The 23819-nt window shown below is 35.3% G+C and overlaps 4 protein-coding genes across 5 annotated transcripts; 2 read left to right on the top strand and 2 right to left on the bottom strand.

The window, feature by feature from the left end:
- The first annotated feature begins 2335 nt into the window (after positions 1-2335).
- Positions 2336-4612, top strand: LOC7467514 (calmodulin-like protein 11). Its single transcript, XM_002312522.4, has 4 exons — positions 2336-2649; positions 2732-2889; positions 2987-3067; positions 4214-4612. The coding sequence occupies exons 1-4, from the start codon at positions 2574-2576 to the stop codon at positions 4349-4351; spliced, it is 453 nt and encodes a 150-aa protein (XP_002312558.1). The 5' UTR covers positions 2336-2573; the 3' UTR covers positions 4352-4612.
- An 876-nt stretch (positions 4613-5488) lies between these two features.
- On the bottom strand, positions 5489-9168 carry LOC7473436 (uncharacterized). 2 transcript variants are annotated; one of them, XM_002311612.4, is made up of 5 exons: positions 8923-9168; positions 8735-8794; positions 8461-8658; positions 8055-8258; positions 5489-7904 (listed from the first exon to the last, which is right to left on the bottom strand). In XM_002311612.4, the coding sequence occupies exons 2-5, from the start codon at positions 8775-8777 to the stop codon at positions 5893-5895; spliced, it is 2457 nt and encodes an 818-aa protein (XP_002311648.4). In that variant the 5' UTR covers positions 8778-8794; positions 8923-9168; the 3' UTR covers positions 5489-5892. The 2 variants fall into 2 exon arrangements, with proteins under 2 accessions (XP_002311648.4, XP_052311475.1); XM_052455515.1 differs by lacking the exon at positions 8923-9168 and having other exon boundaries at positions 8735-8907.
- A 5198-nt stretch (positions 9169-14366) lies between these two features.
- LOC7467513 (putative calcium-transporting ATPase 13, plasma membrane-type) lies at positions 14367-17833 on the top strand. The gene has a single exon (XM_024605954.2). The coding sequence runs from the start codon at positions 14565-14567 to the stop codon at positions 17619-17621; it is 3057 nt and encodes a 1018-aa protein (XP_024461722.2). The 5' UTR covers positions 14367-14564; the 3' UTR covers positions 17622-17833.
- An 863-nt stretch (positions 17834-18696) lies between these two features.
- On the bottom strand, positions 18697-21517 carry LOC7473435 (ATP sulfurylase 1, chloroplastic). Its single transcript, XM_024605955.2, has 5 exons — positions 20760-21517; positions 19886-20291; positions 19477-19737; positions 19296-19382; positions 18697-19118 (listed from the first exon to the last, which is right to left on the bottom strand). Exons 1-5 carry the CDS (start codon positions 21254-21256, stop codon positions 18981-18983), a joined length of 1389 nt encoding a protein of 462 aa, XP_024461723.1. The 5' UTR covers positions 21257-21517; the 3' UTR covers positions 18697-18980.
- Between the last annotated feature and the right edge of the window lie 2302 nt (positions 21518-23819).

The raw sequence follows: 23819 nt of genomic DNA, 5'->3' as shown, positions 1-23819 counted from the left end.
GCCGAATATCCTAACCTTTTCTGACCATAAAAAAGTATATATATTCAACTGTGTTTACTGAAAGGGAATATGATATAAGTTCATGTTTGCAACAATTTTTTTTCCGAATGATCAGCAACATATATGCATGATAAAACGAACATGTTACGAGATGGAAGGTTTTTGCTTTTTGTCGGAACCAATTGAATGTACCTTTTGCGTTATGGATGCTTGACAAAGTGAACTGTTACTAGTTTTGATGAACAATACTATACACTAGATAGATCAACCGCATTATGTCATGGGACTGTTTATTTTTTATGAACATTTAAAAAAAACCTACAAAGGAATGAGGAATAAATTTTTTTGTTATTTTTTTCTCAAAACTTGTTGATTTTATTTGTTAAATCTTTATCAAAAAAATATAATTTTGGTATTCTTGCATAATAAAAAAAATCAGCCGATCCACGTAACCTTAGTCAACTTACTCGACTTGTGGTCAAGAAGCTACTTGGGGTCAACCCTTGAATTGGGTTTAACAACCATGATTAAAAGAATGAGAATCCAATTTTTTTGTTAAATTCTTTTTAATCTTTTTAAACCCGTTTTAAAACCCATTGATTTATTTTTTTGTAAATTTTGACCAAAAAAATGTTATTTTTAGATATTTATAAAATAAAAAATTTAGTTGCCTGGGTAACTCTAGCCAACCCATCTAACATGTGACCAGAGACTTGTCTGGGGTCAACCTCCAGACCGGGTTTAAAAACCATAATTAAAAAAATAAGGATTAAATTTGGTATGAAAATCAAATAAAATCAAATAATGAGGGATGAATTTGAAAAAAAATCAATTAAGAAAATAAATGAAACCAAAAGAAATTATAATTGAAAGAATATGGACTAAATTAAAAAAAACAAAAATAAGGTATATTAGAAGAAGGGTGAAAAACAAAATAAATATCAATTAAAAAAAAGACCAAATCTGACATAAAAATAAAATAAAATAAAATGATGAAATTAAAAAAAAATCATAAAAAGAATTTCAGGCAAATATAGAACAATAAAAAAAAAGGACCACAAGTGAAATAATATAAAAGGTTAGGATATTTTTGAAGTTTAGGTTGGTGGAGAAAAGAGAAAAGAGGGTGGAAAAAAACAAATTAACCGCCACCTAACAACAATGATTATAACAACACGTGTTGTTAGGAAAAAGTGCTCTCCCGAGATGCTTTGCCTGAAAAGACGGTTGAGTATTTTTAAAGATTGGAGAAGGTGTCACGTGTCGTCAAAATGGCACGGGCAACCTTCACATATTGGCGCGTGACGTGATCAGCAAGTGCCAATAATTTTTTATTTTGTTTTTTGTTTTTTTATAAATATCTTCTAAAGACAAAAATATTTATTTTAAAATCCAATAATATTTTGATAATCTCATTACGCTAAAAAAAACATTTCCCAAAGCAAACCCAAAATCAGCTTCTAAGAATATTTTAGACTTTAGAATTTAAAGTGTGAAATCATGAGAGAAAAAGGTGTCCATACTCCTCACTAATTTTACAAATATCCCGTGAAAATATTTTAAAATACCCCTAAATCAGCGTATTTTTCTCTTCCAATGGTAATTTGATAAATTCATTGTGTGAACCCAGAAGTGAATTATTGAGAGTAGCTACACAAAAACACCGACTTCTTTAGCTATTTTCTGTAATGTTTTTATACTTACGAATAATTTAATAATTAGGTGTGCTTTAATACAATCTAAGCCAACAACATTTTACAATGACATTTCTAAAGCAATGCACGGCACAAGAGACATCTTTGTAGGTCAACAAAACGCGTTGATTTCGATTTCGATTTTTGCCGGGTGGACAAGTAGGTTTTCTAAAAGATCTCATCTCTCCATCTCGTGCAAGCAAAGCACCGTGGCCTTCGGGTAGAAAATTTAACTCGGGGAACCAAATTTTCCCGTCTACTCCTTGAATGCTCTGTCTCCCGAACTTCAAACCCTTACAGCTGTACAAATTTTGAAGTCAAATATAAAATTCATATATACATCTGTAGGTAAGTATAAACCTTATGCTACCAATCAGTATCTTAATTTAGTCTTAGTAACCTTTGCTACACGCAGATGGTTCTATAATATAGATCGGGTAAAAGAAACGAAAGGTCCCCTGGTCCACAAGAGAGACAGCAGATGGCCCTTTTTTTATTCTCTTTCTTAGCCAAAGACCACAAAAACCAATCCAGACATAAGCTGATTTGACTCGTGATTTTTTAAAGAGGAAAAAAAGAAAAAGAAAAATCTTACCACAGTACCTTAACGCATTGGAGTTCTACATAAACCCAGCTAAGGTTGAGCTATACTCACATACCCTCTCTCTCTTAACCAAAAACAACGTACTCTCTCTTCTCCCCCTCACTTGTAGCCTTTTGTGCTCAACATTCTCTCTCTCTCTCTCTCTCTCTCTTTACCAAAAACAACGTCCTCTCTCTTCTCCCCCTCGTAGCCTATTGTGCTCCACTCTCTCTCTCCCCCCCCCCCCCCCCCCCACTAGTCAGAAAGTTTTAATTTGTGGTGTCTTTGAAAACAAAATGGCAGAGGTACTAACCGAAGAACAGATGGTTGAGTTCAAAGAAGCTTTTTGTCTGTTCGACAAGGATGGAGATGGTTAGTTTGTGATTAGCTTACGAGTTATATCATTTGTTTGAAGTGTTTACTGGTATTAATTAATCAGATATATGCCTTGCAGGTTGCATTACCATTGATGAACTGGCCACGGTCATTAGGTCACTGGATCAAAATCCAACCGAAGAAGAACTTCAGGATATGATCAGCGAAGTTGATTCGGATGGAAATGGGACCATAGAGTTTGCTGAGTTTTTAACTTTGATGGCCAAAAAAACGAAGGTATATCACACACACGCGCACGTTACGCGTTAGTAACAAATATATATATGTATATATATTAAGGCTATAATTTGAAATATAATTATGAATTTACCAGGAGACTGATGCGGAGGAGGAGCTTAAAGAGGCGTTCAAAGTGTTTGACAAGGATCAGAATGGCTATATATCAGCTAATGAGGTAATACCCTAATCAATTTGGCCTTCCTTTTCATTTCTTCTTCTTTGCAATGGCATTGATATATATATATATATATATATATATATATATATATATATATATATATATATATATATATATCAATCAACATCTTCATTCGAGATTTTTATTGAATAGAATATACGGCAATGGTTATTGACCATAAGTGTCATACGGTGAAAACTAATTCGACATCTTAAAAAACTCCTTACTTGTGAATTCGGTAGTATACTTTTCACATAATTGAAAATTCAGACTTCTAAAAAAATTAGAAATTCTCAAATTTAAAATGATAGTGCTGGTCATGTTATCGAACAATCGTCATCTATGTCCCTTGCTTTTATTTTTATTGAGAGTTGACGTTGACGAGAACTGGGAATATATCGTAAATCCAATAACATAAATAAGTAGGTGAATGATGTTGACAAAAGAGCCTTCCAAATTCTAAAGGGAAAATAAACCATAATATATATATATATATATATAGACACACAATTTCTGTTTCTGTTTTTTTTTATGTATTATAAAAGTTTTTTTTTGTTTTAAAACGATATTTAATTGATTTTTTAATGTTTTATGATGATTTTAATATGCTGATATATAAAAATTATTTTTAAATAAAAAATTATTTTAAAAAATAAGATAAACCATAATTCTAAATACCCTGTTACATTTTAATTTCTTTGAAGCATATTATCCTTTTTTAGATTTAAAAAAAATTACCACTTTCTCTAAAATTTAAACAATAGATGATATCAATAAGGTGAGGTTACTGGTGATAAATGTTTGATGAATATTCAAGCAGATCAATGATAGTTGCCTTCGTGAAAAGGAGAGGACACCTTATCTAAGAGCTCATGCTGTGCAGAAACAATAAAATTAAAATGAAAAAGGTGAACCCTTTGATATTGATATTCGGGTAAAAATAATTAAATATTATACCATATATTTAAGGTTTAGTTTGCACATCAATCCGTATGAGATAAGCTGTACGATTCAGCATGCAATGAACATTAACCATTTTTCATGGGACAGTGCATTTGGTTCATAGCATTCTACTTATTTAATTTAATTGGAAAGAGATCTCTCTAATCAAATTAAAAACTTGCTCTCCCTGTTCATGCTCAGTTGAGGCATGTTATGATCAATTTAGGTGAAAAGCTTACCGATGAGGAGGTGGATCAGATGATTAAAGAGGCTGATTTGGACGGTGACGGCCAAGTTAATTACGACGAGTTTGTTAAAATGATGATGAACGTCGGGTGAAAAAATTCCCAGGCGATCGGATCGAAGATGCCGTGCTCAGAATTCATTGAATTATAACATCTTTAACTCCATAAGAAATTTGTATTCATTTTTAGTACTGTTGTTGCTGTGGTAATGTAGCCAGCCAACCAATGATCATGACCGAAAATTAGAATGACCTGAAAAATCACTATTTGATTTTGTCCAAAGCTGAATTGTATTCTTTCTTTCGACTCCAGAAGTTGTTTAAATATGTTTTTTAAATGGAAATAGATTTGGGAATATCGTGTCAATGCTGACTTTCTAGTACGTGTTGTCTGGGATAAAAGCTTTCGGCGATGGCAAACCCCACCCCCTCAGGTCCCTCCTGTCCTTTCCGTCAATTTTTCTCTCCTGTGATATGCTAAAAGCTACCGATAAAATAATACGACAAATCAGTCACGATTTTCGAGATGAATTCAATTGAGTCCTTTGAGAAAATTCATCTAAGCTTTATTAGCCAAAATTTACAAGGAAATCCATAGAATCCACCAGCCATGCATTCTTCTAACTGATGTAGCACCTACAAGTGCTAGCAACACTTAATTTTTAGTAACAAAATCTAACATCAACTAATGATAAATGAAATCAATTAGGTTTTATTTTTGCTATTGAATTCATGTTACGTGATTTTTTTAAAAAAGTTTTGCTTGAAATTATATCTTTTATGTTTTTAGATTGTTTTAAGATACTCATATCAAAAATAATTTTTTAAAAATAAAAAAATATTATTTTTATATATTTTTAAATAAAAAAATATTTTAAAAAACAATCAATATTATATTATGAAACATTTCTCGCCTGGAAAGAGCTTATTTGTGAATTACCTTATGGTATTCCTTGGAGGCAAAATATTGTCGGTTTGAATTAATAGGAGAACGTTTCTTTGAGCCCCCCCTGCATTCTGAAGGGCAGACTACTGTCAATGGGCTGTCTCTCTAGCTCCCGTCTTCCAGGCTCTGGAAGAATTTCGTATGTGCCTTGAGGACGGCTCTAGAGCCTAGAAAAACACTAATGCTAATATTATTGATCTCAGAATGCCTGATACGATCTGACTTCCTAACTTCCTTTTTTTTCCCATCATGAAAACAATGTTAATACAAGTCAAAACTCTCGAAATGTCAAACATCTTCACTACGATTGTGTTATAAATAGAATAAACAAATAATACAATCAATGGCAGCAGCAAAGCTGTCTGGTTTGCAATTTCCTTTCCAAACCTTCCAATTTCTGTCCAACACATTATCAAACAAACAAAACTTACAAAATAATTAAATCAAGAGAATCAGCTAAGAGCTTGCATCAAAATACAACGCAATGCAAGATTAGAAGAATTATAGAAAGGAAAGATCACAAAAAAGTTACAGATGCAGAAGATTTAGTAATCACTCTTTCTTGGGTTAACTGAACCAACCGACAGTTTCTCCTTTCATCAAGACTCCATTTCTTGAAAAACTTGAATTAAAATGAAATTCATTCAAGAAAATCCTGAAAAGTAAAACTCGAAAACTGGGAATTTCTATTTAATTAATCACTGTTGCACAACACATGCACTGACCAAAGAGGGATGTTCTGCGCTTATGTTTCTCTTTACCTTTAGGAGAAGCCGATGCCACTTCCTTTGTAGGTGAGTTCCACAGATCCTTAGTTGTCTTCTTTGCAGCAGCATGGTTATCTTGTTTCTTTGGTGTAACAACAGCATGAGCCTCTTCATCTTCTTTCAAGAAACCAAGGAATGGTGTTCTTGACTTCTCAGAATCACTTCTTTCCAGAGCAATCACTTTCTCTTCAACTGGCAATGCTCGCAGTGTTTCTTGACTACACTGAGAAAGCAGATGTGGACTTTGAAGGCTGACATCAGACTGATCCGATAAGCTTTCAACTGTAATCTTGTCTTGATAAAGAAGTGGAGTCTGATCTGATTCTTCACTCCTTGCTTCTATTCGGAGATCAAGATCAAAGCTTGGAGATTTTCGCATCTGTACATGAATGTTCAGGTTGTCGGGATTTGATTCAGTGCTGAGCCTCCCCACACTTTCTTGTGCCTCATAGCCACCCTTTGGGAAGATAGTTGAATCGCATTTCTCACATTGATCAAAAGCTAAAGATTTGGTTTCTCTCACTACCTCTCGAGCTGCTATGAAATAGTATGAAGCTTCTTCCTGAGGCTTGACCATTGCCAACTCAACTGCAGAAGCTGAGGTCCCTAAAATATTCATGACTTCCGCTTGGTCAGTAGAAACCTTTGCAACAAGAAACTCCTCGCAACTCTCGGGCTTCAATTCCAAGGTTAACGCATTGCTGCCTTGAGCATCGCCAGATACCGTTACCTTTTCTTGTTGCTGATCCTGAGACTGGAACAGAGAAGCCGGAGCCTGTGGGTTATATGCTTCTGCTTGTACTGCAAGTGTTTTGGACACTAACTGTTCCCCGCCTTGCTGTTCTTCTGCACCCTTTCCAATGGCACATGGAGCTTCTGTCTTCTCCTTTATCTCTTCGACAATTTGCTTCTCTGCTGTCTTCTCTTCCTCCAGTTTACAATCTGTTTCCCCTTCATTGCCTTTCCCGTTGGACATGGATAACGCTTCTGGAATAATTCCAAGTTCAGGGACTATCATAGTGTCTCCTTCAGATTCCTTGCAGCCGTCTTCAGAAGCTTCACTCTGGATGTCGTTGAATAAGTCAATGTAGACATTCTCAGAAACCTTTGCCTCCTCAACTTGACAGCTTCCGTTGCTAGCAGGATCATGAGAAGCATCAACTGAACTCTCCTCATTATTCTTGAAACTAGGCCCGAGAAAAGAATCAGTTTGAGATGCATGTTCCAATTCAATATCTGATTCTCTATTCGAATCATCCATTAACTGATTCGGGCTGTAATCATGCTTGTTAACTTCCGTTTCCGATTCTTTTCTCGTGAATTCAGTTTCTTCAGTAAGGACCATGCATTTATCTTCAGGCACAGATAGTTCCATATGAGAGTTTGGTGAGTTAGCGATAAGATTGATCTGTGGCTGTGACTCTGAGCAATTGTTTCCATAACAATCCATCTCCCTGGTGAACTCTTCTTCACATTTCTCTCTGTGCTCACTTCGAGAATCTGATCGTATCGCTGTTGGCTCCATAACAACTGTTTTGCTTAAATCATTTCCAACCTCATTTCCAACTTCAACGTCAACTTTCTCTTCACTAAGCATCTTATCTTCTTGAGATGCCATTTCTTTCTCCGACAAGTCACCAATTTTCTTCTCCATGTTTAGAGTGGTCCCAGAAACAAGAATTCCATCCAGATTGTCAGAAGCGCAGGTCTCCACCAGGTGACCATTCTCCTTAGTGATGATATCTTCAACAACATTTGATCCTACGATATTTTCACTTGTTTCCAGTGAATTAGTGCTATCGTTTATAGATTGTTCGGAATGATTTTCAATAAACTCCTGTTGATCAAACTTCAAGTCCATAGATTCTTGAGGTTCTGGATCATGTGATGGTGATATCGTGACAAAAGTTGAAACTGACATGATCTCCTGTTCCTCTGTTGCAATTTATAGCAAAACAACAGAAGTTTATACTATGTTTTACTATTTTTGTAAATGTAAATATCACTTGATAAAAATACAACATGATTGGCAGGTTTTAAGGCAATCAGAATAGGGTTTCACAGAGTATCCAAGGATAAGCTAACCTTTCTTGAAGGAAGTTTGCCTCTCTAGCTGATTACTGTTTGCTCCAAGAACAGTCTCCTCCAAATGAGACTCTGTTGACTTCTCATCACCTTCCAATTCATTCGGAAAAGAAGCTGGGTGAAATTCATTATCTCCACCACCTACTTCATTTGGTTTCGTTTCAGCTTTAGGAGACTCCGGAGTTGGATGAGCTTCAGCATGTTCTACAAAAGAGAAGGTCTGACTTAGTATACAGATACTGAGCTCTGTTTGTTTTGAACAGGAATTTATTTATTTTTTTTGGTGAAACTAGCCAACAGATTAAAATCACTCAGTTCAACTTAATAAATCTTCAGTTCCAACAGCCAACAGATAAAATTCATGAGATATGTGTGCATTCCATATTGATATTGGTAAGCCACAAACCTTCCTCATCCGATGTCTGGTTATGATCATGAGTATCTCCAGAACCCTTTCGATCATCACAATCTAACCCTTTCACTTTTTCATGATAATCTTTACTCTCTCCTGCAGGAACTACATGGTTTTCTTCTTTCACAGCATTGGCATTAGTAGGTTCTTGTACAGATTTTTCCTGAGCCTCATCAGTCGTGCTATCTTCTTCTGCATACATTAGCATTGCAAATTAATAAGCATCACAATTACCAAGTGAAAAGCTGAAGTAGATTTCTAGCCGTACCTCGCAGTCCAGATGTGTTGTTGTTGCCCATCTCATTTCCCATGTTCAATTTTCTAAATCCTGAAATATAAATGACGCAGTAAGATGAACATTCAACAAAAGTCAATGGCGAAGGCTACTCTTTTTGTGGCGGTATATGAACTGAAGGGGATTCAAATTCAAAGTCCACAAGTGTAAAAAATACATACATGATGATCATTGTTTTCACATGCCTGTAGCTACAAGCATTTCACAGGACATCTTTCTGTGAGGCTGCCAGAGTGTTAATACTTGATTAAACTCGCTACTTAACTTATATTGCTTAAAGCATAAGCCTCATTTTTGGTCACCTGTCAGCTAAACCCGATCCATCACTAAAAGGAGTGGCCAATTTTATCCTTCCATTCTCTTTTCCTTTTCTCTATGACTTTGACATTCTGTGATCTGGAATTCTATACTATCCATGGGACACTGTTAACTAATTAAAGTTCACTGTCGGCGACTAAATGTGCCTTTGTGTATCCTGTCAGTGGCCCGCCCTTATGATGACAATGTGCTGAATTCATTAGCATTATTATTCCATCTTCTAGGCAATCCTAAAGGAATATCTAGGCTAATCCAACCTAGCCTTCCTAGCTAGTTGGCAGTTTTGTATATATGCATTGTTGCAGATGCTTGTGCAGTATTTACTTCGTGATCTGCAGGTATAATATTGGGTTCGACACTTATTTAAGCATCAAGAATCATGTTGGAACCATGTAGCTTTCCCGAAGTTAAAATGGGTTGGTTGTTTATGAAAGCCTTCAAGAAATGTTAGGCATGTGTGGAAAATCATGGATAGGTTCCCACCACGCATGCAATTACCTCCTCCATATTGGATTTCAACATTCAGCTTGAAAAAAAAAAAGGATCTCAAGCTAGGACCTACAGACCGACCAGAACCAACATATATGGTCGGTAAGGATACAAGGACATGGACAGAATCCAAGATAGAATTTTTACCACGCATAAAATTATATGCATTATTATCCGTTGATGATTTAATCCATTTTCAACTCAAAAGATTTCCCTGCCATTATCTAATCATGTGGCTCAAACTCGAGACTTTGAAACCAATGATTAGGCTTAAGCCACATGTAGGTTATAGATTGGTCAAGTTCTACCAGTAAAGTAGCAGATTGCTTAACATGTATTCTGCCATGGGTGCAGAATATTAGTTATGATGAGGCTTTGAACAGGTGGGTCTGCTATTCAAGATTTCTTGGTCTTAAAGCTTATTCTACCTGCTGGGAGGCTAAGGACAGGTATTTTTTAAGGCTAACCATATTATAGCTTTGCATTGCTTTGGAACTCTCTACCTTTGCACAAGCTCAAAAGTTTGGCAAATTGGACCCTCACTCTCCTTTTTTCTAGTTGAAAGGAATATGAGGAAGAGTTGTTATAAATTTTTTAGCGAAAGATTAGCGGCTGAAATGATGATACCGCATTGTATACATCTGGGGCAGTGTCTTTCCCATTTTACAAGACCAACGTAGATGGTGAAATTTGAGACATGGGTTAATGCAGGCATCTTTGGAATAACTAGAAGTTGTGTGTAAAAATGGTGGTGCATGTAGGAACTCGAAAGGGTTCGGATAAATTTGTTGGGTAAATAAAATCTATTGTGAGAATACAAGTAAATAAAAATCTCTTTAGGGGCTCCCTGAAAAAGAAAAAGAAATTGTGGGGTAGGATTTAGGAATTAGGATCCATTACGAAAGGTTTTGATTGATTCTTAGAAAAGAAAAACGGAAAAACTCGGACTGGGCTTCTTCTCAAGCTAAGTCTCGGGTAGATCATACTTGGGCCATCCTAAACAGAAAGGCTCCGAGCATGTCCAGGTATACTTGCGGGCTGCCAAGCAAACGCCTCACAGTAGCCCAACCAATAGGACATAAGACATTGTGGACTGGCAAACACGTTTTCCACGCTGTCCTTAGGGCAAATTTGAACAGGATGCCTTATCATCGTACTTCGCCAGAGTGCCATTAGATAGTAAGAGGACAACTTCAGTTATATTATATAGATTTCTCTCCTCCTCCTCCTCCTCCAGTCGAACAGGCTTATTTCATCTACTCTCAGTCTTATTTGCAATTTTGCATACTAAAATAATGTATTGTATTTTTGACAGAGAATTGATTTTTGGAAGTTGAATGCATCCAAGCTTTTTCCCTACCGGTAAATAAAAGAAAAAAAAATACAACCACACTGCCAATTTATAGTGCTTGCTTGGAGTTGTGGTAGAAACGGTTTTTCATGAAATTTAAAAATAAAAATTACTTTAAATTTATTTTTTTGTGTTTTTTTATTTAGAATGATAATGTCAAAAATAAATTTTAAAAAATAAAAAAAATATTTTAATATATTTTTAAACGAAAAATATTTTACAAAACAATATCAATTTCTCTCAAACAAACCCTACTGAAGAAAAGGGCATTTGGTATATTCATATTGATCTAGAATAAAAAAATACTTGATATCTGAATAAGCTTGCGCGCGCGCGTGCACACACATTATTGATGCATGTGTGTTATTATACTTCATTAAGTTTTAGTAAATTTACAAAATTTTATTAAAAAGCTAACATATTAATTACCATATTAGATGGTAGTTTTATTTACATAAAAAAGCAGTGTTTATAAACCCGATCCAAGGTTCGGGTCACGGGTTTTGACCGGGTCAATCCCATTTTTTATATAAATCAAAACGACGTTGTTTTGGTAAATATATAAAAAAAATCAATGAGTTGCAATCGAGTCTTGCCGAGTCAACCAAGTCAACCGGGTTTTTGACTACCTCTATTTTTTCATAAACTCTGTCCGGTTCCAGTCTTGGATCGACCCACCAGGTCAGGTCGGATTAAAACTATGAAAAAGAGTTTTATTTGAGTGAAAGTTGCTAGGAGAGTGTTTTAATTCTGTCACCTCTAATAATTAGTCTTACCTTAATTCAATCTATTGTTTAATTGTCTAGACTAAAATTAAAGAAATAGTGTTATTATACCGTTTTTTTTTTCTTATAGAATTTGTTTGATATAAATTAAGTGAGAAATAGGTAAACCATATAAGCTCTTATTTAGAGTGCAATTTATCATCGACAATTATATTAAAAAGACAATATATAATTCTTTATGGACATATTTAAAGAATTTATATGTGTGTGAGGACTAATATGAACTCTTGGAAGTCGTGGCCCCTTCCACTCGAACGGTGCCGTCTCAGGAATCAATTCTGACTGCATTTGAAATATGGAGGAGACTGATGAAGAGAATAGATTCTTTCTTATTCTCTTGGAGCTCGAGAATTAATTCTACCAACTGGACTAAAATACAAGAGTCTTGTGGAAAGGGAAATTATATGATTGACCGAGTTAAATCGTGGACTGGACAGAGACGACGAGACCAGTGAAATGTCATGTCGAATTTGAAGAATCTTTGCATAGCAATTTAGATGGTATTGCAGGGTTGCCGGGGCAAAGGTCATCGGTGGATCCTTTCCAAGAAATCGTTTATCATTTTTTAAACCTTCCGCTCGCTTCGACTCATCTGCTTATGAATTTCTAGGTTTTCTTTTGCTTTACTTTTTTACAACTATATAGAAAGACGTCCCTCCTTTTCTTCGCTACACTTTCACAAGCAACTTCGTTGAGAATGTGGTTTCCACTGTCAGCGTCTAGAAATGTAGGTTACTTGTAATTTTTAAAAAAAATTAATTTTTTTATATTTTAAATTATTTTGACACATTAATCTAAAAAATAATTTTAAAAATAAAAAATATATTATTTTGATACATTTTAAAATAAAGAGTACTTTAAAAAGCAACCGTAATCACACTTCCAAACAGGCTTGGAATCTCAATTTATTTAGTGTTTGTAGTTATGGTTGTAATTTTAATGGTGGTTGTTTTTTAAAATATTTTTCATTTAAGATATATTAAAAATAATATTTTTTATTTTTTAAAATTTATTTTTAACATTAATAAAATACATCAAAAAGATTTACAATCATAAAAAATAAAAAAAAAAATTCAAAGTAAAAACAAATATATTCTCACTCATGATGGCAAGCAAGAATGTGTTTGCAGCAAAATATGCCATCACAGTGTTATGTAATAGTTATAGTTATACGGGTTGTGAGATGTTTGAAATTCAAATATCTATAAGTAATTAATTTTAAACTATGGATTGTAAATACATAATATAAATTTAGATAAAATTATAAAATTTTATAAATAAAGTTATTTTTTTAACGCTGCAACGACCATAACGGGCATTTCAATCAGATATCAGCCAATAATGTTACAGAATGAATATTTTTTTCAAAAACCACGCTTGTATTTGCCGTGCCCGTCAATTAAAATGAAAACGAGGACATAGTACGGGAGTGTTTCGACTTTTATTTTTCAGTGTTTTTTAAAATATATTTGTTTTGAAAAGATATTATTTTAGTTTTTTTAGTGTTTTTTTTATGATTTTGATAAATTAATATAAAAAAATAAAAAAATTACTTTAAATATTATCAAGTAAGAAATATTCTTATAAAAAATATTATGCACTACAATACTGAATATACGGTAAAAATTATGATTTTTAAATTTATCTTTGTAAATTAAATTAAGTTGGAGTAATATATCAAGTTTCAAAATAGTGTTTAAATTTAGCTTGTTAGTTTTTTCAATCTAGATTATTATGAATATTTTTAGTATAAATATTTTTAAAATTTAACTTTTTTATCTTAATACTGTAAATATTAGCTTCAATTTGAATGTTAATATCATTTAGTACATTATGTTTAAGTGTGTTTATAATTACTTTACATTAATTATATGATAAAATATTATTTTCAACAATATTTTAAAAATTAATTATTTAAAACTATATTTGAGTTTTAAGAATATTTAATATCGAGTAGAAAATTATTCAAGTTTATCCATAAAAATGATTTAAGTTTTAAAACTTAGTTCATCAACCTAGTGATTGAACTTAAAGGAGTATTTTATTACCTTTCATTCCTAAAAGATATGATCAAATAGAATATTAAAAAAATCCTTATTAAACACACTGTTTTTTTATTATTATTATTTTACTTTAAAGTAGAACAAATGAAAGTTAGAAAAACATGAGATTAAACCGGCTTAATTACTGCAAAAAAAAAAAGTGAAGTTGCGTTGCAGGTAATCTAACATAAACTCCTTATCGAAGAACTTCCCAGAAATTTCCTAGGATTTATTTATTTTTCTCTTTCTTGAGCAGGTGACCAACACAACATATTGGTTCAGTGATGGTATTGTTTTCAATCGACACGAAAGCGAGGACCTTCCCTTTTTTTCCGCGTTTTGACCGGTCAAAATACCCCAGAACTAAGTTAACAATTGAACACGCTGCGCCGATTATTTGTTGTCAAGAATCCACAATACAATATATGTACTGGATAATGGACACCCGAAATCAGATTAAGTTTTAAAATAATTAATTATAACTTCAAACCTGAGAGAAGAATCCAATCCTTCCAAGCAATCTTTTCCACCCGAGTGCCACCCGTCTTTCCTCATCAATAATTAATTGGGTCGACATCGCCTAAGTTACTATAAAAAAGAACTCGTGAAACAAAGAGGCAACACCAAAAACCTGATCATCACAGCTAGCTTGAGAATTCCTCCTCGTCTATTCTAGCATTCAAATAATACGCCTCTGCGCTTCCTTTATTATCGGTTTCTTCTAAGTTCTTGAAGTTATCCTTTGCTTCGTGAAATATCATTCTAGTTTCTCTCTATCTTGTCATTTCATTTTCTGCTAGTTTTAGAGTTTCGACGTTATGTCCCACCTTCTGCATGCAAACTTGGTTTGCATTGAGCGTTTACTTGACGTCCCTGCCACCCTTAGCAAACCCAACAAAAGATGGCATTTAGCTTTCGTAACTATCTATTGTTCTAGGACCATATACTCTCTATCCAAAAAACCTGTTGTCAGGAAAAAGCCTAGCAAAGTTTCTTCCTCTCCATCTTACACTGCGCTAAACATTAATTTAGACATTGACCACTTCAAGATTCATCAATCAAGTCTTTCAGAGCTTGTTAAGAAGAAAGATCTCGACCAACTTGAGAATTTTGGTGGCATTGTCCGTATAGCTTCTGCCATTGGAACCGACATTGATGGCGGCATCTATGGTGGTCCTGAGGACATTGATCGCCGACAGCAAGCATTTGGTTCCAACACGTATAAGAAACCGCCAACAAAGGGCTTTTTCCATTTTGTAGTGGAAGCTTTCAAAGATCTTACTATAGCCATTCTTTTAGGATGTGCAGCTCTTTCTCTTGGTTTCGGTATCAAAGAGCATGGTCTAAAGGAAGGTTGGTATGATGGTGGCAGCATTTTTGTTGCTGTTTTTCTTATTATTGCTGTCTCTGCTATAAGCAACTATAGACAAAATAGACAGTTTGATAAGTTGTCGAAAATCAGCAATAACATACAAATTGATGTTGTGAGAAGCGGGCGGCGGCAAGAAGTTTCGATATTTGAACTTGTTGTGGGGGATGTCGTCTGTTTAAAGATTGGAGATCAGGTTCCTGCTGATGGCTTGTTCATCGATGGACATTCCTTGCAAATAGACGAATCCAGCATGACAGGAGAGAGTGATCAAGTGGAAATCAATCACAAAAAAAATCCATTTTTGGTCTCTGGCACCAAGGTGGCTGATGGCTACGGTCAAATGCTTGTTACTTCAGTTGGCATGAACACAACATGGGGAGAAATGATGAGCCATATCAGTCGTGACACAAATGAACAAACACCTTTACAAGCTAGGCTCAATAAGCTAACGTCATCAATAGGTAAGGTTGGATTAGCTGTCGCTTTTCTTGTTCTATTAGTCTTGTTGGTTCGCTACTTCACAGGGAATACGCAAGATGAGAGCGGCAAAAAGGAGTTCAATGGTAGCAAGACCAAGGCTGATGATATAGTGAACGCGGTGGTGGGGATTGTGGCTGCAGCAGTGACCATAATAGTGGTTGCAATTCCTGAAGGATTGCCATTGGCAGTCACGCTTACTCTTGCTTATTCAATGAAAAGAATGATGAAAGATCAAGCAATGGTGAGGAAGCTTCCTGCCTGTGAGACTATGGGCTCTGCCACCACCATTTGTACAGACAAAACGGGCACTCTTACAATGAACCTGATGAAAGTGACAAAGTTTTGGCTTGGTCAAGAATCAATGGAGCAGAGCAATCCTTCTCCGGTTTCTCCATATGTTCTTGAATTGATAAAGCAAGGGGTTGCTTTAAATACAACTGGTAGCGTTTACAGAGAAAGTCCAGAATCCAAGCTTGAGTTCTCAGGTAGTCCCACTGAAAAAGCAATTCTTTCTTGGGCTGTCCTTGAACTGAACATGAATATGGAGCAAATGAAGCAGAGTTGTACAATTCTCCAAGTCGAAGCCTTCAATTCACAGAAGAAAAGGAGTGGAGTTTTGTCCATGAAAAAAATGGACCACACGATCCACGTTCACTGGAAAGGAGCAGCAGAGATGATCCTAGCAATGTGCTCGAGTTACTATGATGCTTCTGGATTAATGAAAGAAATGGATGACAGAGAAAGGAATACATTCAAGCAAATTATTCAAGATATGGCAGCTAGTAGCCTTCGCTGCATCGCTTTCGCACACAAACAAATATCGGAGGACCAATATGAAGATGGAAAGGAAGACAAAACGCTCAAAGAAGACTGCTTGACATTATTAGGACTTGTGGGTATCAAGGATCCATGTAGACCTGGGGTGAAGAAAGCTGTTGATGATTGCCAACGAGCTGGAGTGAACGTCAAAATGATCACTGGCGATAATGTTTTCACTGCAAGAGCCATAGCGATCGAGTGTGGAATACTCAAGCCTGGTGCGGAGAATATCAGTGGAGCTGTGGTTGAAGGGGAAGAATTCCGAAATTACACACATGAGCAAAGAATGGAGAAGGTTGATAAAATCTGTGTGATGGCAAGGTCTTCTCCTTTTGATAAACTTCTCATGGTACAGTGCCTCAAACAAAAAGGTCATGTGGTGGCAGTAACTGGTGATGGCACAAATGATGCACCGGCATTGAAGGAAGCTGATATAGGACTATCTATGGGGATTCAAGGTACTGAAGTGGCTAAAGAAAGTTCAGATATTGTCATTTTGGACGATAACTTCGCTTCTGTAGCCACAGTTTTGAGGTGGGGAAGGTGTGTCTACAACAACATACAGAAATTCATTCAGTTCCAGCTCACAGTAAATGTTGCTGCTCTTGTTATAAACTTTGTAGCAGCAGTTTCAGCAGGAGAAGTACCACTAACAGCAGTCCAGTTGTTGTGGGTGAACCTGATTATGGACACACTGGGTGCTCTGGCTCTAGCTACTGAGCAGCCCACCCAGGAGCTCATGGAAAAAACCCCTGTGGGTAGGACTGAACCTCTTATCACCAACATCATGTGGAGGAACCTCCTATCTCAAGCTTTGTATCAGATAGCAATCCTCTTGACACTTCAATTCAAGGGAGAATCCATCTTTGGAGTGACAGAAAGGGTAAATGATACTTTGATCTTCAACATTTTTGTCCTGTGCCAAGTGTTTAATGAATTCAATGCAAGGAAGCTGGAGGAGAAGAATGTTTTCAAAGGGATCCATAAGAACAAGTTGTTTTTGGGAATCATTGGAATAACCATTCTCTTACAGGTGTTAATGGTAGAATTTTTGAAGAAATTTGCTGACACGGAGAGGTTGAACTGGGGCCAATGGGGTGCATGTATCGGAACCGCAGCACTATCTTGGCCAATTTGTTGGGTTGTCAAGTGCATACCTGTTCCAGAGAAACCAATTTTCAGCTATCTCACTTGGAGGAAATAAACCATAGAAGACACATGATTCTTTTATTCTTTTTTCACCCCTAAGAAAAAAAATACAGATCATGAATTATTTATTGTATCTATTTCATAGCTTCCTGGGAAGATGATATATTGTTTATAATTAGATTTGGATGTTGGCGAATCATATTTATTTTTGTTGTATTACATCAGACATGATGCTCTGAACATTAATAAAAGCGCATGTGTTGCTCACTTGCTTGTTTCTTGCTTTGTTTTGCTAGTGCATGAAACTGCACAACTTGGTCTATCTTACCAAGGGGATGGAAGCCAAATACTCTGCATACCCACTAAATCCCTTGATGTAGTTCCTATTTCCAGTGTGGAAACAACTTGGTTTATATATACTTATTAATTAGAAGTGCCTTAATACATCAAATTACGTGTAGCCAATCCTAGAAAACATACCTCCATCAAATTGAAATTGTTCACAAATCAGATGTAGTTCATAAACCAGCTATCTAAAGTCTAAACAATACCATTCTCCCCGAAAACATGTGTTGTTGCTCTCGTACATGCCAACATCAATGCAGCACAAATTGCTCTCCCGATTTCAAAGTGCTTTTCCAGGCATTATCGCATCATTAATCTCCCTTCTTCCTGCAAACTCTTGATGATTGGATTTTCATTCCTAGCCAATTTGTTGTCCTCGAAGACAAGAAGTTCACATCTTTTCTCCATCCATTTGTTCTCGAAAAGCTAATTCTAATAAAAGCCCGTCCTCAGTGTGCTTGGCTCCTTGCAACAAGTGAACTGCACAAAGCCGTTGCTTCAGTGCTAACTCACTGTTATTTATCACGAACATGGAGTGCTGGAACATGCATTATTAATCAGGTCTGATGTGTGGCTTCCATATCCAGTAGAACGACGACAGATTCCAAATGACGTGGATGCAAAGACCTGAAAGAAAGGATCCTGCTGAAATGATAAAGGTCTACCACTTCAGAACACACATTAAAACAGGTGCAGGAAATTGGTAGCTCAAGCGACGAGCATCCCTCGTTAGGGCTTCTTTCAGTGCATGTGATACAATGCATCACAACTATGTCCCAAAAACATTAAACAAACACCCCAACTATGTCTTTAATAGAAGCACAGCCGCACTATGATACAACGCATCCAGCACACATGCTAGTGTGCCAAAGCGAGATGCCACAGCGGGCAATCTAATTACAAATTGAGGCAAGTTTTTTGTCCCTGCTCCAGTGCCTCGTGATTTTATTAGAGATCTGAACAGAGAATCTATACAAAAGCTGGACCATAAGATGAAGATAAATAAGTTTCAAAGTTTCTCCCAATCAGATGGCATAAAAAGTATGGCACAGCAAATCCTGAACTCCATCTAAGCTGGAACAGGTTCTGGGACTTTGCCGTTGTTTGCCAGACTCAAACTGTCATAGTATTCGACCAACACTTTCCAGCCACCAGGGCACATGAATCCATCAGGAGGGTTCTCTTTGTTCTTTGCAAGTGTTCTCATCTGCAGGGTACAAGCAAGCGTTGTCACATGAAGCAAAAGGATAGACATAATTATATAAACCAAAAATACGAAGTTACTCCCTCTGTTTCACATAGTCCGAAACTTTTTCCTCTTATTTGTCTTATTTCCAATATCTTTTAGACAATCAGAATATGAAAAATACGTTGGGCTGCATACCTTTGTTCCAGAAATAAAGAGGAAGTCTCCGGGCCTTGAGGGATCAAAGAATGCCATTTTACCCTGAGTCTTGTCATATGCAGCAACCTGCATCCAATTGCAACAACCACGATTTTTTTCAAATTACTATCAAAGGTTACATGTGCAATATCAATGATTTTGATGACAACAAAATACATACCCTGAAAGGAAGGATGTTTAACCGCTCAAGTCCAGGGGCCACACTCAACACCTTCTTTCCATGATCAGCATCATATAAATCTCTTTTCTCAACTGGATGGCTCATTCCAGCTGGATCCCTGCCGACAATGTAAAAGTTAGCTCCTGCATTAATCCGAGCTTTTGCATGCCACTGCACCTCAGTTGGACCAGCATAGTGCATGGGAGATGGGAATATTGAGACCACAGTTGTTTCTGGATCAAGAACACCATCCTCAAGTACCTAAGAATTTATGATCATCATCAAACAAAATCAGTATTAGACTAAGCTTCTGGGAAACAGGAAAGTTTTAGTCTGGATAAAATAACTCAACAACAATCGAATCCATGTAGAGACAAAAAAAAAAAGGGGGGGGGGGGGGGGCACATACCTTCACATGTTGCTTCATTCTCCAGCTAAGTGGAACATCATCTGCCTTTGTGTAGCCTCCCAATGGATGAAGCAAAAGGATGGGATTCTTGTATCCCATCTCAAGAAGCCGTCTACGAGTATCTGTCATGAGTAAAGCATGCCCATTGTGCACAGGATTCCTGAGCTGGAATGCAAAGACAGCATCGGCATTGCGCCTAGTGAATTCTTCACGGAGTTCTGCAGGAGACAATCGAAAATGATCGAGACCATCATGATACTTGATTGGTTCTATCACCTCCAAGTCCCCTCCAATCAGCCAGTTTCCAGATCCAGCTATGGTTTCTTCAACGTAAGGTAAACCAGGGGCAGTAGTTCCCCATGTTCTCGCAATCCGTTCTTCTTTGGGGTGCTTATATATCTCTACACTGAAAGAAAGAAACAACTAAATAAATCAGGATACAGGTTAATCAATTAGGAGTTTCTTCAACATCAATCGAATTGGATAGCAAAAAATCTTTACACAATCTATGACTTCACATGCGTTGGTGGATGAGAAATGAGACCATCAAAGGATATGCCTATTAAAACTTGCAGAACAATCATCTAATTTGTCTGACATCAGCAACTATGAACAATACTTGACATGCTATACATTTCTTTCTATGGTACACTTGTCCTAGCATGATCGGAAAAGGAAAGAGGGTGCTTCCATCTAAAGCAGACCAACGCACAAGCACAAATCACATCATAAGAATATAAACATTAATTTAATCTAATTCATTATCACTTTCAAACACAAATACAAAAATATAAACTTCATGTATTCATCCTCCACCAACGCAACTCAAACATGCAAATAGCATCAAATTTAACAAAAAGAAAATTATTCTTACTCGCTCAAGATGGCAACAGTATTGTCATCTGAATCAACAAGAGCAACCCTCTTGGACTCGCCAATGCTCTGCTTCTGCAAATCATCAATAGCGAGCACAATAGGCACCGACATGTTAACAACCGACCCGTTTTCCAAACGGAGCGAGTTGAAATGAAGAGTTTGGAGGAACTCGGATTCTCTCATGAATCCGCGGAGAGGACTTGCCCACCCTTCACTCAAAACATGCAGCCATTGAATATCAATCATTGTTAACTTCACTTTAGGCAATGAAATTGCCTCTTTCTTTTTAGCATCTTTTTGCGACTTTTCAACGAATAGTTCAACAAGTTTTCCACCATCTGGGTCGATCAACCCGGATTGAATTCTGACTCGTTTCCATTGGATTTTGGGCGCAAACGATAGTTTGAGGGTAGGGCTAAAACGGGTATTGAATGATTTTGGGAGAGAGTGAGGAGGATATGAGGTTTTGGTGAAGAGGGCAGACATGGTAGCCATTGGTAAGCAGGGTACTCAATTTGCTCTCTCTCTCTCCAAGTTTGATTTCTGGGAGGGCAGTTGATTAATGAAGCAGACGAGGGTACTTTGGAAAACTACTAGTAAAATATGAGAAAAAAATGCTTGGTAAGTCTAAGCCAGATGGTGCAGATTTGGCTTGGAGTAGGAGACATCGAGAGACATTGCATTTATATAGGAATTGGAGAATTGGGAGGATGAACCTGGACACAGTTTTCAGCTTCCTTTTTCTCTGTTTTGTATTTAATAATTATTAATCTGGCCTGCACCAGTCCTTCGCCTGTTTATTTAAATTCAGCCCTGCACTGTGTATCAATCTGATAACATATTAACCTGTAATCTAGTTGGGATCGAATTTTATTTTCATCTAGTTTAGAAATTACCCTGTTTAAACTTTAATTGATAGAATAAATAATTATTAAATCCATGGATTTAAAAAAAAAAAACAATTATCCAATACAAGGTTGTTCCTTTAAAGAGAACAAATAACATCGATTTAAAATTGATTCAATAAATTCGTGACTCTATAATTTTATTATGATGTTAAAGCCTGTTTTGCATTGAGTTTTAATTTATTTTTTATTAAAATTAAAATTATTTTTTGTTTTAAATAAATAAAATTAATATTTTTATATAATAAATTTTTAAAAAAATAAAAATACATTATTTTAATATATTTTTAAATAAAATACATTTTAAAAATTAACTAATACCAAACATCCCGTGAGAGACCGAACCTACCCTACCCTATAGAGTGACAGAGTACGATTTTTCTAGTACGAGGACCCTACATTTTCTTACGATTCCATGTGAGATTTTCAAATTTCAATGATGTCGGAAAAAATCGACAACAAAACTAATAATCCAACTAAAAAGATGTTATGTGTTCTGTTTAGAGTGGCTGTGATTATATTTTAAAATATTTTTTATTTTTTAAAAATTATTTTTAATATTAATACATCAAGATAATTTAAAAATAAAAAAAAATATTATTAAATAAAAAAAATTAAAATATTTTTAAAACATAAAAACATCTTCTATCAAATTTGTTGCCTCCAATTTTGAGGATGTTTAACAGTGTGGTTATGGTTGTTTTTCAAAATGTTTTTCACTCAGAAAAGTGTGCCAATAATATTTTTTTTATTTTTTAAAAATCATTTTTGAGATCAGCACATCAAAATGATTTAAAAACATCAAAAACATATTACTTCAAAGCAAAAAAAAAATTTTAATTTTATAAAAAACACTTCCAAACAGGCTCTTTCTATCCGGCCCGTGATGCAAACAGGTCAGTACTGCATAGCTAGAGAAGTTGGATTAGATTTGGTCACATGGTCGGTCATCGTTTTTCAAATGCTCGTCCATCAAATTTGATGGCTGGAGGTCCGAGCATGTCTTTTAGCTATCTCTATTTGCATGATTTAAATGTGTAGGATTTTAATACTTCACCGAAAGCTTTCGCCGAGAAAATGAATGAATTGGAAATTTTTTAAGACATTATTGATGGTTTCTTTAAAATTTGTCTAGGAAATTATACACATGTACGGCCCGTAATCACGTTGCTATAGGAAAGGCATAATTGCTTGGTTGTCAGCTCAATTAATATGACTTTATTTTTAAAAATTACTTCTTTTTTTTTATATATAATTTAGTGATCGTGAGGACTTGCTGTTAAGGGATGGGTACAATGACTCAATTACCTAATATTTGAGGTTTCTAGTCAGAAATCCCAGTACTTCCTCGCAATTAAAAAGAAATCACTGCAGTGAATTATTTCGACTTGACAAAACAAGGTTATTTTTTTGTGCTGGTGTTGCTGGGAACATTGAAATCAAAGACAATCGTTAATGTTTTTCAGGAATATTTTTAGGATAAACTTAGTCTATTTGTCTGCAATCTGCGGTCAATGAACTAATTCTTTAAAATGTTTAAAAAATATTTAAAGCGAGAATATTGTTATTAAATTTGGTTTAATGAGTGAATCTTGAAATCATAAAATTTATTCATCTTTAAGATGATGATTTTTTAAAAAAAAAATTACTAAAACAATGACAGATTAGATCGATTTCAGTCTCCCAATGATTCATGTCATGGACTCCATTGAGTTTAATTAAAAAATTTATAAACTATTTTTATAATTATATTATAAAAATATATAGTCACAAAATTGAGCACCAACCTATATAAATAATCACTACATAAAGTAAAAAAAAAAATCTAATATTAAAGGATAAAATTGATCAAAATAATTAAAGGATTAAAAAACAAAAAGCATATCTGGTCAGTTGGTGAACTTATCAAACCTATGAACCCAAGCCAAGATTGGTTTTTTAATAAGCAAAAAAAAAATCATTGAGAAGTGAAATACAAACTCAAAAATCATTTTAAAAAATATAAAAAAATCTAAATTAAAAAAATAAAAACTATTAAAAAAAATAAAAGAAAAGAATGAGATTGGACCAACACGGTAGACATGTAATCTTGACACGAAGGGGCGAGCTAATTCGAATTAACCTGACAAACTCGTGTTCTATGCTATGATGTT

This window comes from Populus trichocarpa, chromosome 8 (assembly GCF_000002775.5).
Source record: "Populus trichocarpa isolate Nisqually-1 chromosome 8, P.trichocarpa_v4.1, whole genome shotgun sequence".
Taxonomy (NCBI): Eukaryota; Viridiplantae; Streptophyta; class Magnoliopsida; order Malpighiales; family Salicaceae; genus Populus; species Populus trichocarpa.
This window is presented reverse-complemented; position numbering and strand designations above follow the sequence as displayed.

What these genes read in the sequence shown, in the direction of transcription:
- LOC7467514 (XM_002312522.4), top strand. Translation starts at nt 2,574, where the DNA reads ATGGCAGAGGTACTAACCGAAGAACAGATGGTTGAGTTCAAAGAAGCT. An exon ending in GTTCGACAAGGATGGAGATG is followed by an intron (nt 2,650 to 2,731) that starts GTTAGTTTGTGA and finishes TATGCCTTGCAG; the next exon opens with GTTGCATTACCATTGATGAA. An exon ending in GCTATATATCAGCTAATGAG is followed by an intron (nt 3,068 to 4,213) that starts GTAATACCCTAA and finishes GTTCATGCTCAG; the next exon opens with TTGAGGCATGTTATGATCAA.
- LOC7473436 (XM_002311612.4), bottom strand. Translation starts at nt 8,777, where the DNA reads ATGGGAAATGAGATGGGCAACAACAACACATCTGGACTGCGAG. An exon ending in CAACACATCTGGACTGCGAG is followed by an intron (nt 8,659 to 8,734) that starts GTACGGCTAGAA and finishes TAATGTATGCAG; the next exon opens with AAGAAGATAGCACGACTGAT. An exon ending in CCAGACATCGGATGAGGAAG is followed by an intron (nt 8,259 to 8,460) that starts GTTTGTGGCTTA and finishes TCTCTTTTGTAG; the next exon opens with AACATGCTGAAGCTCATCCA.
- LOC7473435 (XM_024605955.2), bottom strand. Translation starts at nt 21,256, where the DNA reads ATGGCTACCATGTCTGCCCTCTTCACCAAAACCTCATATCCTCCTCAC. An exon ending in ACTGTTGCCATCTTGAGCGA is followed by an intron (nt 20,292 to 20,759) that starts GTAAGAATAATT and finishes TCTTTCTTTCAG; the next exon opens with TGTAGAGATATATAAGCACC. An exon ending in TCTTTATTTCTGGAACAAAG is followed by an intron (nt 19,119 to 19,295) that starts GTATGCAGCCCA and finishes TGTACCCTGCAG; the next exon opens with ATGAGAACACTTGCAAAGAA.
- LOC7467513 (XM_024605954.2), top strand. Translation starts at nt 14,565, where the DNA reads ATGTCCCACCTTCTGCATGCAAACTTGGTTTGCATTGAGCGTTTACTT.